Here is a 12,086-nt window from a genome sequence, read left to right on the forward strand (position 1 = left end):
CAGTTTTCTACCAATCCCAAACAAGCAGACACATCACCCACCAAGTTAATGATACTTCAGTTCTTACCCAAATACCCGCTTACAGCCAATTCTTGATAATGAAACAACCATTTATTAAAAGAAGAAAAGACAGTATTGGCTAAAAGGTCATTAGACATACAAATGCAAACAGAGTCCTTAGGTCAGTTTCACCATAGAGATGGCACGTTAGAATTGAAGAGAGTCCTTTTCAGTATCATTTCATCATGTTCTAGTCCAATATCCAAATGTTCAATATCAGGGCAGTCCAGAGGGGACTGAAGATCTCAGTCTTACGACTCAAACGCCTCCTAAATAAAGCTTTAAAAGATCTGAGATAAAAGGATCAGGTCTCAAGAGTTTATATAGACATTTTTGCAGCCTCTCGATAGCAGGCAGTCCTTGGGTGAACAATAGGTTTTGGAAGTAACCTCCTACTTCACAAACATCACAGGTAATAAAACTACATGGATTAACATAAGGTAATTAGCAACAGAGGGTCCTGTGGCACCTTTAAGACTAACAGAAATATTGGGAGCATAAGCTTTCGTGGGTAAGAACCTCACTTCTTCAGATGCAAGTCTTGCATCTGAAGAAGTGAGGTTCTTACCCACGAAAGCTTATGCTCCCAATACTTCTGTTAGTCTTAAAGGTGCCGCTGGACCCTCTGTTGCTTTTTACAGATTCAGACTAACACGGCAACCTCTCTGATACATAAGGTAATTAATTATCCATGAAGCCGTTCATAGACAGTTTACCACAAACTTTAAAGAGCTATATATATACACAATGACATTATTACACCCAAGTTTAATCTAAATGTTAACATTTCCCTCTTGTATGGATTGCTTGATGTTTAACAAGGCCGGACCTCCATATGAAACATTTTCCACAGTCTAAGCACTTGTGGGGTCTCTCTCCTGTGTGGATTACCTGATGTGCCAGAAGATTTGATCTTTGTTTGAAACTTTTCCCACAATCTAAGCACTTGTGGGGTCTCTCTCCAGTGTGGACTGTCTGATGTGCCATAAGATATGATCTTTGCCTGAAACTTTTCCCACAGTCCAAACATTTATGGGATTTCTCTCCAGTGTGGATTAACTGATGTCTAACAAGAACTGACCTATGTATGAAACTTTTCCCACAGTTTAAGCATTTATGGGATCTCTCTCCGGTGTGGACTGCTTGATGTTTAACAAGGTCTGACCTCCGTATGAAACTTTTCCCACAATCTAAGCACTTGTGGGGTCTCTCTCCTGTGTGGATTACCTGATGTGCCAGAAGATTTGATCTTTGTTTGAAACTTTTCCCACAATCTAAGCACTTGTGGGGTCTCTCTCCAGTGTGGACTGTCTGATGTGCCATAAGATATGATCTTTGCATGAAACTTTTCCCACAGTCCAAACATTTATGGGATTTCTCTCCAGTGTGGATTAACTGATGTTTAACAAGAACTGACCTATGTATGAAACTTTTCCCACAGTTGAAGCATTTATGGGATCTCTCTCCGGTGTGGACTGCTTGATGTTTAACAAGGTCTGACCTCCGTATGAAACTTTTCCCACAGTCTAAGCACTTATGAGGTCTCTCTCCAGTGTGGACTGCCTGATGATTAAGTAGGATTGACCTCTGTATGAAACTTTTTCCACAGTCTAAGCACTTATGGGGTCTCTCTCCAGTGTGGACTGCTTGATGTGCCAGAAGATTTGATCTTTGTGTGAAACTTTTCCCACAGTCCAAACATTTATGGGATTTCTCTCCTGTGTGGATTATCTGATGTTTAACAAGGGTTGACCTCTGTATGAAACTTTTCCCACAGTCTAAGCACTTATGGGATCTCTCTCCAGTGTGGATTGCCTGATGTGCCATAAGATTTGACCTCCGTATGAAACTTTTCCCACAGATTAAGCATTTATGGGGTCTCTCTCCAGTGTGGATTGCCTTATGTGCCATAAGATTTGATCTTTGTGTGAAACTTTTCCCACAGTCCAAACATTTATGGGATTTCTCTCCTGTGTGGATTATCTGATGTTTAACAAGGGTTGACCTCTGTATGAAACTTTTCCCACAGTCTAAGCACTTATGGGATCTCTCTCCAGTGTGGATTGCCTGATGTGCCATAAGATTTGACCTCCGTATGAAACTTTTCCCACAGATTAAGCATTTATGGGGTCTCTCTCCAGTGTGGATTGCTTTATGTGCCATAAGAGTTGATCTTTGTGCAAAACTTTTCCCACAGTCCAAACATTTATGCGATTTCTCTCCTGTGTGGATTGCCTGATGTTTAAGAAGGTTTGACCTCTGTATGAAACTTTTTCCACAGTCTAAGCACTTATGGGATCTCTCTCCGGTGTGGACTGCTTGATGTCTAACAAGGTCTGACTTCTGTATGAAACTTTTCCCACAGTCTAAGCACTTATGAGGTCTCTCTCCTGTGTGAACTGCCCGATGATCAAGTAGGGCTGAACTCCGTATGAAACTTTTTCCACAGTCTAAGCACTTATGGGGTCTGTCCCTAGTGTGGACGCCTTGATGTTTAACAAGGTTTGACCTCCATATGAAACTTTTTTCACAGATTAAGCACCTATGTGGTCTCTCGCCAGTGTGGATTGCCTTATGTGCCATAAGATTTGATCTTTGTGTGAAACTTTTCCCACAGTCCAAACATTTATGGGATTTCTCTCTTGTGTGGATTGCCTGATGATCAAGTAGGGTTGACCTCCGTATGAAACTTTTCCCACAAATTAAGCACTTATGGGGTCTCTCTCCAGTGTGGATTGCCTTATGTGCCATAAGAGTTGATCTTTGTGCGAAACTTTTCCCACAGTCCAAACATTTATGGGATTTCTCTCCTGTGTGTATTGCATGATGTTTAAGAAGGGCTGACCTCCGTTTGAAACTTTTTCCACAGTCTAAGCACTTATGGGGTCTCTCTCCGGTGTGGACTGCTTGATGTATAAGAAGGGCTGACCTCCGTATGAAACTTTTCCCACAGATTAAGCACTTATGGGGTCTCTCTCCAGTGTGGATTGCCTGATGTACAACAAGGTGTGACTTCTGTATGAAACTTTTTCCACAGTCTAAGCACTTGTGGGGTCTCTCTCCAGTGTGGATTGCCAGATGTTTAACAAGGTCTGACTTCCGTAGGAAACTTTTTCCACAGATTAAGCACTTGTGGGGTCTCTCTCCTGTGTGGATTACCTGATGTGCCATAAGAGTTGATCTTTGTTTGAAACTTTTCCCACAATCTAAGCACTTGTGGGGTCTCTCTCCAGTGTGGACTGTCTGATGTGCCATAAGATATGATCTTTGCATGAAACTTTTCCCACAGTCCAAACATTTATGGGATTTCTCTCCAGTGTGGATTAACTGATGTCGAACAAGAACTGACCTATGTATGAAACTTTTCCCACAGTTTAAGCATTTATGGGATCTCTCTCCGGTGTGGACTGCTTGATGTTTAACAAGGTCTGACCTCCGTATGAAACTTTTCCCACAATCTAAGCACTTGTGGGGTCTCTCTCCAGTGTGGACTGTCTGATGTGCCATAAGATATGATCTTTGCATGAAACTTTTCCCACAGTCCAAACATTTATGGGATTTCTCTCCAGTGTGGATTAACTGATGTTTAACAAGAACTGACCTATGTATGAAACTTTTCCCACAGTTGAAGCATTTATGGGATCTCTCTCCGGTGTGGACTGCTTGATGTTTAACAAGGTCTGACCTCCGTATGAAACTTTTCCCACAGTCTAAGCACTTATGAGGTCTCTCTCCAGTGTGGACTGCCTGATGATTAAGTAGGATTGACCTCTGTATGAAACTTTTTCCACAGTCTAAGCACTTATGGGGTCTCTCTCCAGTGTGGACTGCTTGATGTGCCAGAAGATTTGATCTTTGTGTGAAACTTTTCCCACAGTCCAAACATTTATGGGATTTCTCTCCTGTGTGGATTATCTGATGTTTAACAAGGGTTGACCTCTGTATGAAACTTTTCCCACAGTCTAAGCACTTATGGGATCTCTCTCCAGTGTGGATTGCCTGATGTGCCATAAGATTTGACCTCCGTATGAAACTTTTCCCACAGATTAAGCATTTATGGGGTCTCTCTCCAGTGTGGATTGCCTTATGTGCCATAAGATTTGATCTTTGTGTGAAACTTTTCCCACAGTCCAAACATTTATGGGATTTCTCTCCTGTGTGGACTGCTTGATGTCTAACAAGGTCTGACCTCTGTATGAAACTTTTCCCACAGTCTAAGCACTTATGAGGTCTCTCTCCAGTGTGGATTGCTTTATGTGCCATAAGATTTGATCTTTGTGCAAAACTTTTCCCACAGTCCAAACATTTATGGGATTTCTCTCCTGTGTGAATTGCCCGATGATCAAGTAGGGCTGAACTCCGTATGAAACTTTTTCCACAGTCTAAGCACTTATGGGGTCTGTCCCTAGTGTGGACGCCTTGATGTTTAACAAGGTTTGACCTCCATATGAAACTTTTTCCACAGATTAAGCACCTATGTGGTCTCTCGCCAGTGTGGATTGCCTTATGTGCCATAAGATTTGATCTTTGTGTGAAACTTTTCCCACAGTCCAAACATTTATGGGATTTCTCTCTTGTGTGGATTGCCTGATGATCAAGTAGGGTTGACCTCCGTATGAAACTTTTCCCACAAATTAAGCACTTATGGGGTCTCTCTCCAGTGTGGATTGCCTTATGTGCCATAAGAGTTGATCTTTGTGCGAAACTTTTCCCACAGTCCAAACATTTATGGGATTTCTCTCCTGTGTGTATTGCATGATGTTTAAGAAGGGCTGACCTCCGTTTGAAACTTTTTCCACAGTCTAAGCACTTATGGGGTCTCTCTCCAGTGTGGACTGCTTGATGTATAAGAAGGGCTGACCTCCGTATGAAACTTTTCCCACAGATTAAGCACTTATGGGGTCTCTCTCCAGTGTGGATTGCCTGATGTACAACAAGATGTGACTTCTGTATGAAACTTTTTCCACAGTCTAAGCACTTATGTGGTCTCTCTCCAGTGTGGATTGCCAGATGTTTAACAAGGTCTGACTTCCGTATGAAACTTTTTCCACAGATTAAGCACTTGTGGGGTCTCTCTCCTGTGTGGATTCGCTGATGTAAAATGAGGTGTGACCACCACATGAAACTTTTTCCACAGTCTAAGCACTTATGAGATCTTCCCACAGAGGTCCCCTGTGATTCCCCGTGCCCAGGAACTTCCTGCTGTTGATTCCCCTCCTCGTTCTCACTCACTCTCTCATCACCTGCTGGGAGAGAGAGAATCCAGACAGAAGTCATTGTGCTGGGGAGAAATTAAAAGGAATAGCAGCAAGGAAAATCCCCAAACCCCTGAAGCTGCACAGATGGAGCAATTGGATTCTGCCTCCACTTCCCACCCAAAAGTTCACAGAGAAGGAAAGTTCAGAAGGAAACTCCTGCAGGTAACAGGAGAGGTGGAAAGTGATGTCAGTCATATCTGCTGATTGTAGACCTGCCCTGGGTGAAATGAGGAAGGAACTAAGGGCACTTATTGATACCACATTTTTGGGATTCTCAAATTTGTCCTTCATTCCCCAGATAGTTTGTGTGTCAGTCCTCACCTGTGTGGGCGCCTCTCGGGATCTCTCTTTCCTCACAGGCCTGGAGATCGGGCACCCACGGCTCTTCCCCTTGTTCCAGCCGGGTGATCAGGTCTGGTTTGGGAAGGGGGAATCCTGTGCAGGGAGTGAAATCAGACCAGATCAGGGTGCATGGAGGATTGAGAGAACGTCTGTCAGAAAGGACATTCTGTGAGTGGAACCTGTCCCTGTACTGTGCTGGGGAATGTGGAATCTAAGAGGACGGGAACGTGGTCACTGAGACCCCCTCGGGGGAGGCAGACATATGGCGAGGTGAGGAGAATTGTGATGCACACCCAGCTCTAGTGTTAAACCCCTGCCTATTTCTAAACCCGTGGAACCCAGAGCCCTCTACATGGCTGCAGCTGTTCCCTAGTAGGAGGGAGAAGAGGGATTCTGTGAGCGACCGAGAAACAACACAGACAGGACAATACACGGATTCTCCACCTTGCAAACTAGGGGGGTCGGGATGATTTAGTATGTGTCTTAGGTTTTGACACCCTGGTCTCATTGGAGAGTAATGAGGGAAGAACCTGACCAGAGTCAGACACACAGATCCCCCCACACACCAACTTCCAATAACCAAGGGGCCAGAATTCCCTTACCCAGCGAGGTCACCATCTCGTAGTTCTCCCACATGACATCCCTGTAGAGGGCTCTCTGAGTGGGGTCCAGCAGAGCCCCCTGCCCCTGGGTGAAATACACAGCCACCTCCTCGAAGGTCACCAGCATCTGAAACAACAAGAATCCCCCACTCAAAACCTGCTGCCCCACCCACAATACCACTAGTCATGGGAGGGAGAGACAGAGAAGCAGAATCCTCCCCGCACGCTGCTCAGAGCATCCAGGAGGCTTCAGGGAGTGGGTAAAAGGTGAGAGCTCCTTGTCCCCCCCACAGTACATGGAGGTGGGCAGGGTCTTTTCATTTACCACATGCCTGCCAGCCACAGGCTGATATGGGAAGCAGAGCTCTGAGCTGGGGACAGGGAGAGGAATACCAACTGCATCCCTTCGTATTTCACAGCAGCCTCTGGCCAGTGGGGTCAGGCTCCAGCACTGGGAGTCTGGTCAGTTTTCCCAGCCCTGCCCAGCGGGGTGTTTCCTGGTTTAGAAATACAATACCCCTCCCCCACCACCAAAAGCTCCCTAAAAATCGCCTACCTGAGCTGGCTCCATCACAGACATATCCCTTCCCTGTCCCCTGGAAGATGGGACAAACTGGAGCGAAACGTGGGCGTGATTCCTCAGCCTGTTGGGGCGAGAGGGGCGATGGGGGAGGTTACAGAAGGGGCTTGAGTCCATGTCACCCCCTGATTTCCCCCAGGCTCTCTCTCTGCAGACAGATGCTAAGATTCTAGGACTCTACCATGCTGGGAAAAAACCCAGTTAGTTCATTACCACCCCGGCTGAAGGGATATTAAAGAAGGGATTAACAGTGATTCCCCCAAGTGACAGTGACCCCCTCATAATTTGTCCCCCGCACTTTAATATCCAACAGTTTCACGAAGTACCAAAATCTCTTGGGTCTTCTGTTAAAACTTGTAAGCTACTGTCTGTAGAAACCATTGATTATATCTATCCTGTGAAAGATACTTTACTACTATGTAAAACTTACAAACAAGTTAACTGACTTTGTTCTTGAAGTAATTGATACAATGCAAACAAACACTATAAGCCGTTAAGTGACTTTCACTTCATTCAATGGCTCCTAGGACAGACCCCCACCCTCTGTGATTAAAGGGCCGGGAGTCTCAAATGAATTAGCACACACCCTGAAAGTGGTGGAGACAGTAAATTAAAATATGGTTAAGATATGGAATGTATGCTGATGAATGCTTGATATACATGAATGGTTAGGGAGGTGCCAGTCTAGAAAAGGAGTATCCATCGGCCGAAGAATGTGTCGAGTAGGACCACCAGACAACCCCCGGAGGGTAAACTGGGATCCACCTCATCACCTGGAAGGATGAGAAACACAAACTTTGGACAGTGTGGAGCCACCAGGAATGTGCCACTTTGGACAGGAATGTGCCATCTGCTGATTGAGTCAGCAACAGCAGGATGAAACAGCTTCCATAGACTACCATAGGAATTAATTCCTATAAGAATGGACTCTAAAGACTGATGACTTTGAGTCTCTGGTTCTGCTGCCAGCCTCCAGGGGCATCAGGTGCACCTGACACAGACTTGGCTCCATCCTCATGACCAAGATACTTGGCCAGTAACTTGGCATGAGCAACTTCTAGGCTGGTAACTATGACACCTATACAGAACTTGAATGAATGGTTGTGTGAATGAATCTCTCTCTCTCTCTATATATATATATATATGTGTGTGTGTGTATAAGAAATAAGTAGTCAAACAACATTGTTTACTTTTATCTTTTGCTTTATCAGTATATTTACAATAAATGTGGCATCTTTGCCTTATCCCTCTTAATAAGATCCTGCTGGTTTTTATTCTATTCGTATAACACGGCCAGGCCCCCACATCCCCCATTAGAACTAAACCCACCAAGTCCCTCCTAAACCTCCCCAGAACAGCATCTCTGAGCCAAACGCTGGAAAAAGAGCAGAATCAAAGGAGTCACTTTAGGGCACTGCCCCACAGTGTATTGTAACCCCTCTAGCTCTCCCCCGTCTCCCTCAGTCCTGCGGTGCTCAGCAGAGTGAGCAACTGGCTTTTCCTCTCTCAGCTCCTCCCCTTGTTCCCAGGAGAGCTGACTGCCCCGGGGGTGCAGGGAATGGATCTGGGCAGGGCTGGGAGCTGGGAACCTCCCTCCCCACTTCTTGCTCCTGCTGCCCTTCAAGTCTCTCCGCTCTCCCCTTTTATCTTCTTCCCTCACCCTGGGAGAACGAGCGACTGCCCCATTGTCGTGGGCCTTTGCTCTCCTTAGGCAGCTCAGCCACTGACACCGGTAATGGGGGTTGAACCCGGCTCTGTCACTGAGGGCAGCAGCTCTGGGACTCCCAGACACAGGGAGCCCCTCCGCTTGTAGGCCAAACTCACCAGCTGGTCCCTGAAAGGGGCCCTTTGTACAGAGTCATTTCCCTGCCCGGATCCAGCCATTTCCCCAGGTCTCTCCATCACCTGGAGGCTAAGGCTCAGGGGCTGGTATTGTCAGAGTGGTTCCAGCCACTGGAGAACGTGCCCCTGGGCTGGTCTCAGAGGGGTGTGATGAAGTGGGAATGTTCTGAATGTTTTCTGTGAATACTGAATGTGTGCCACAGTTTCCCCACGTGTTACTCAAGTATTGAACTGGTGGGATACAGGTGTGTGATCATTGCAGAGATCTCTAGAGGGTGGGTGTGACTGCAGAGTGGCTGCCTGGGCACAGAGAATGGCCAAAATTCTGTATCCTGGCAATCTATGGCCAAAAACGGTCCTCTGCAAGGAGGCAGCCAGCCGAAGTTGTGGGAGAACAAAGAGAGAGGAGGAGGCCAGGTGACCTGTTTTCCTGGGAAAGAGAGAAAGCATGGAGGAGGGGCAGCTGGGCGTCACTGAGGATGGGGGCTGGACGTGGGTCAGTCTCCTGGTTTGGGACTCATCGGCGAAAGCCCAGGGCTCAGGGGTCTGGATTCCCCGCCCAGATGGACTTTGCTGATTGCTTCTGATTTCTGTGCTAACAAGCTCTGTTCTGTGCTGTGTTCCCAGCGACCAATAAACCCGTCTCTTTTCCAAGCTGGCTGAGAGTCACCGCTGACTGCGGAGGTGGGGTGCACAGCCCGTGTGAGGAGCGGGTCAGGCTTTTCCTTAGGCTGCCCCCGGGGTTCTGGCTGGGGCCATATGCCCTCCGTGGGATCCAGGGATGGGGAGGCTGGGGCCACATGCTTAGCAGGTGGGGAGGTTCTTGGGGGTTCTCAGGGGCTGGGGTCCTGCCCCTACACTGGGTGTAGGGGGCTTGCCTCCCTCAACCCTAGGTTCACCCCCCGCCAGCTGTACCACGTTCTTATCCCTGGCTCCGAGTCCCAGGCAGCGGGGCTGAAACAATCCGTACCATGGGGGGCGCTGAGAGCCATTGAACCAAACTGTAAACACTGGATAGGATGGAAACCCCTTCAAGCCAGGGCGGCACTGTCCAAGGGGCGGCACTCCAGCCTCCCCCCTTTTTTTTTTCCCTTTGGGCGCAAAAAGCCGGAGCCGGCCCTGAACCAAGCTGTTCCCTGTCACTGAGGCTTTCAGGCTGCGCTGGAACTGACGCTGCAGTTCTGGCTGCAGTCGCTAGATGGCGCTCATGGCAGCCGGAGTCGCACAGGCTGGACGGCAGAGAGGGGCTCAGCTCCGGGGGATGATGCTCCGGCTCTCCAGCGGCCGGGCAGCCTGACCTGCAGCCCAGCCTGGGGGTGAGGAGCCGGGGCGGGGGGAGGGAAATGGGGCCGGGATGCAGGGAGGGGGGAGGGGTCCTGCTGCTGCTCTGAGTCTCCCCAGGGCGGCGCGGCGTTTCCCCGCCCGAGGGGACTGTGCAGGCGCCGCCGGGCTGGGCAGGGGGCGGATCCCGGCTCGCGCGCTGACAGGGCGAGTGGCTGGGCAGCCCGAGCTGCCAGGGAGCTGCCGCCGCCCCCTCCTGCCTCCGGACCCAGCTCGCCGCGCACCTCCCCCGCCTCAGCCCTGCGCTGCCTGCCCTGGGCGGGGAGAGGCAGAGCCGGCTCCGAGCACCTGGGGGTCAGTGTCTGTCCTCTCGGCTCTGCCTGCAGGGGGCTGGGGAAGCAGCTGTCAGCGCCTGCCCCTCTCAGCCCTTGTACCCCCCAACCCGCTCGCAGCCCCTCCTCTTGTACCTCCCCCCATCGCTCCTTCACCGCACCCCTTCCCCTTGTACTCTCCCTTCACCCGCACCTCTCCCCTTGTACCCTCCCCCAGCCCTCTCCTCCCGCACCTCCCTCCTCCCCTGCACATCTTCTCCGGCAACCCTCCTGATACCCCCTCTCCTCCTCCACCCTCCTCCGTGAGTACATCACACCCCGCCTCTCTGCCAGTGTACAGCCCCCAAGCACCCCACACCCGCTCCTCTGCCTGAACCCTCTTTACTAGCTCCCCATCCCTTTCCGGGTACAAGGTTTAAGGGTTAGTCCCTATGCCTTCCATGTGCATTTGGAGCACTAAAGATGGGGTTGCGGGGGACAGGGGAGGGGGTGAGATTTATACTAAAGTGAAATAAAAATAGGAGAAATGGTTTGATCCCCACTGCAAGTGTAAACAGGGATTGGTGTGGTGAACGAGGAGGTCACGTTTCGGGGGGGGGGAGCCCAGGGCTGGGGCGGCAGGGGGTGTGGGAGGGAACTGGTGAGAGGGGGAGCCCAAGGCTGGAGTGGGGGACAGTCAAAAAATGTTTTGCTTGGGGCTGCAAAAAACCTAGAGCCGGGCCTGCCCTGAGCACCTCTCCTTCCCCGACCCCCAGCTGCCCCCCCCCCTGCATTCAGTTTGGCCCCTGCCACATTCTGCCACCCTCAGATCTCCCTGAGCTGCAGCCTCCGTCCAGATCAGCGAGGCCTGGGGCAGGGAAACAAAGCAGCAGATAGTGGGTGGGTGATAACGTGATCCTGCCCGCACACACCGGGAGCTGGCGGCAGCTTTCCCGGGCCCAGGGCGGGAATCGCAGCCAGCTCCGCTGGGAGCAGCCTGGGGCCAAACCTCCCCCTGCAGCCGGGCGGGTGTCTCTTACCTTCCCTCCGAGCGGGGCCCCCCTGGGGCAGGGGCCGGGCCGGGAAGAGGCCTGGCCGGGCTGGGGGCTCTGCCCTGGGAGAGGCTCCTGGGGAGCAGCGGGAAGGGCCCTGCTGGAGATTCCCCTCTCCCGGCTGCAGCCAGGGCTCCGGGCTCCCAGCACCAGCCGCCGGGGCTCGGGGATCTCGCCAGGAGCCTGGAGCCAGAGTCCCCGCAGCGGCTGCGAGTCACTTCGTGCTGCCGGGCCTGAGCCCAGCGATCGCTCCCCCCAGAGCCGCCTCCCAGCTGCTCCTGGGTCCTAGCGATCAACCGACTGCTTTGACTTCTTCTCTCTGTGTTCAGCTTCTGTTCCACTCACAGGCTCTAAGGTCAGAAGGGCCCATCATGAGCATCTAGCCCGGGGATTCTCACAACCAAATTTTTTGGCGGCCTCAGAGTAAGGCCAGCAGCTGTCACTGGTGGCCGCTCCGACACATTTTCCCAAAATACTTAATAAACTTTAGGAGAAACCAGTAAACATGCACAGAGGTAGACGGGGAAACTTTCCTGATTTAAACACCACCCGGGAGGAATCGAATAGTAGAAGGATCTGAGTCCTCACTCCCTTCACCCAGAGCCTGCCTCACCTTGAGGGCTCCCCTTCCACTCTCCTGTGTGGCAAAGTCCTTATAACCCCGACAAGGCTGGGCCCAGGCTTCCTGAGGGGCTCGCCCCCCAACCTGGTTGTGACCACTCAGGACACGGGCTAGAGCATCCCCACTCTGGGTACTT

At 50.3% G+C, this 12,086-nt stretch overlaps 1 protein-coding gene across 1 annotated transcript; it reads right to left on the reverse strand.

The window, feature by feature from the left end:
* Positions 1-637: 637 nt before the first annotated feature.
* Positions 638-11,565, reverse strand: LOC128847495 (zinc finger protein 850-like). The gene is made up of 5 exons (XM_054046953.1): positions 11,317-11,565; positions 6,819-6,906; positions 6,263-6,389; positions 5,640-5,753; positions 638-5,303 (listed from the first exon to the last, which is right to left on the reverse strand). Exons 2-5 carry the CDS (start codon positions 6,840-6,842, stop codon positions 841-843), a joined length of 4,728 nt encoding a protein of 1,575 aa, XP_053902928.1. The 5' UTR covers positions 6,843-6,906; positions 11,317-11,565; the 3' UTR covers positions 638-840.
* Positions 11,566-12,086: the final 521 nt, after the last annotated feature.

This window comes from Malaclemys terrapin, chromosome 13, assembly GCF_027887155.1.
Source record: "Malaclemys terrapin pileata isolate rMalTer1 chromosome 13, rMalTer1.hap1, whole genome shotgun sequence".
Classification (NCBI taxonomy): domain Eukaryota; kingdom Metazoa; phylum Chordata; order Testudines; family Emydidae; genus Malaclemys; species Malaclemys terrapin.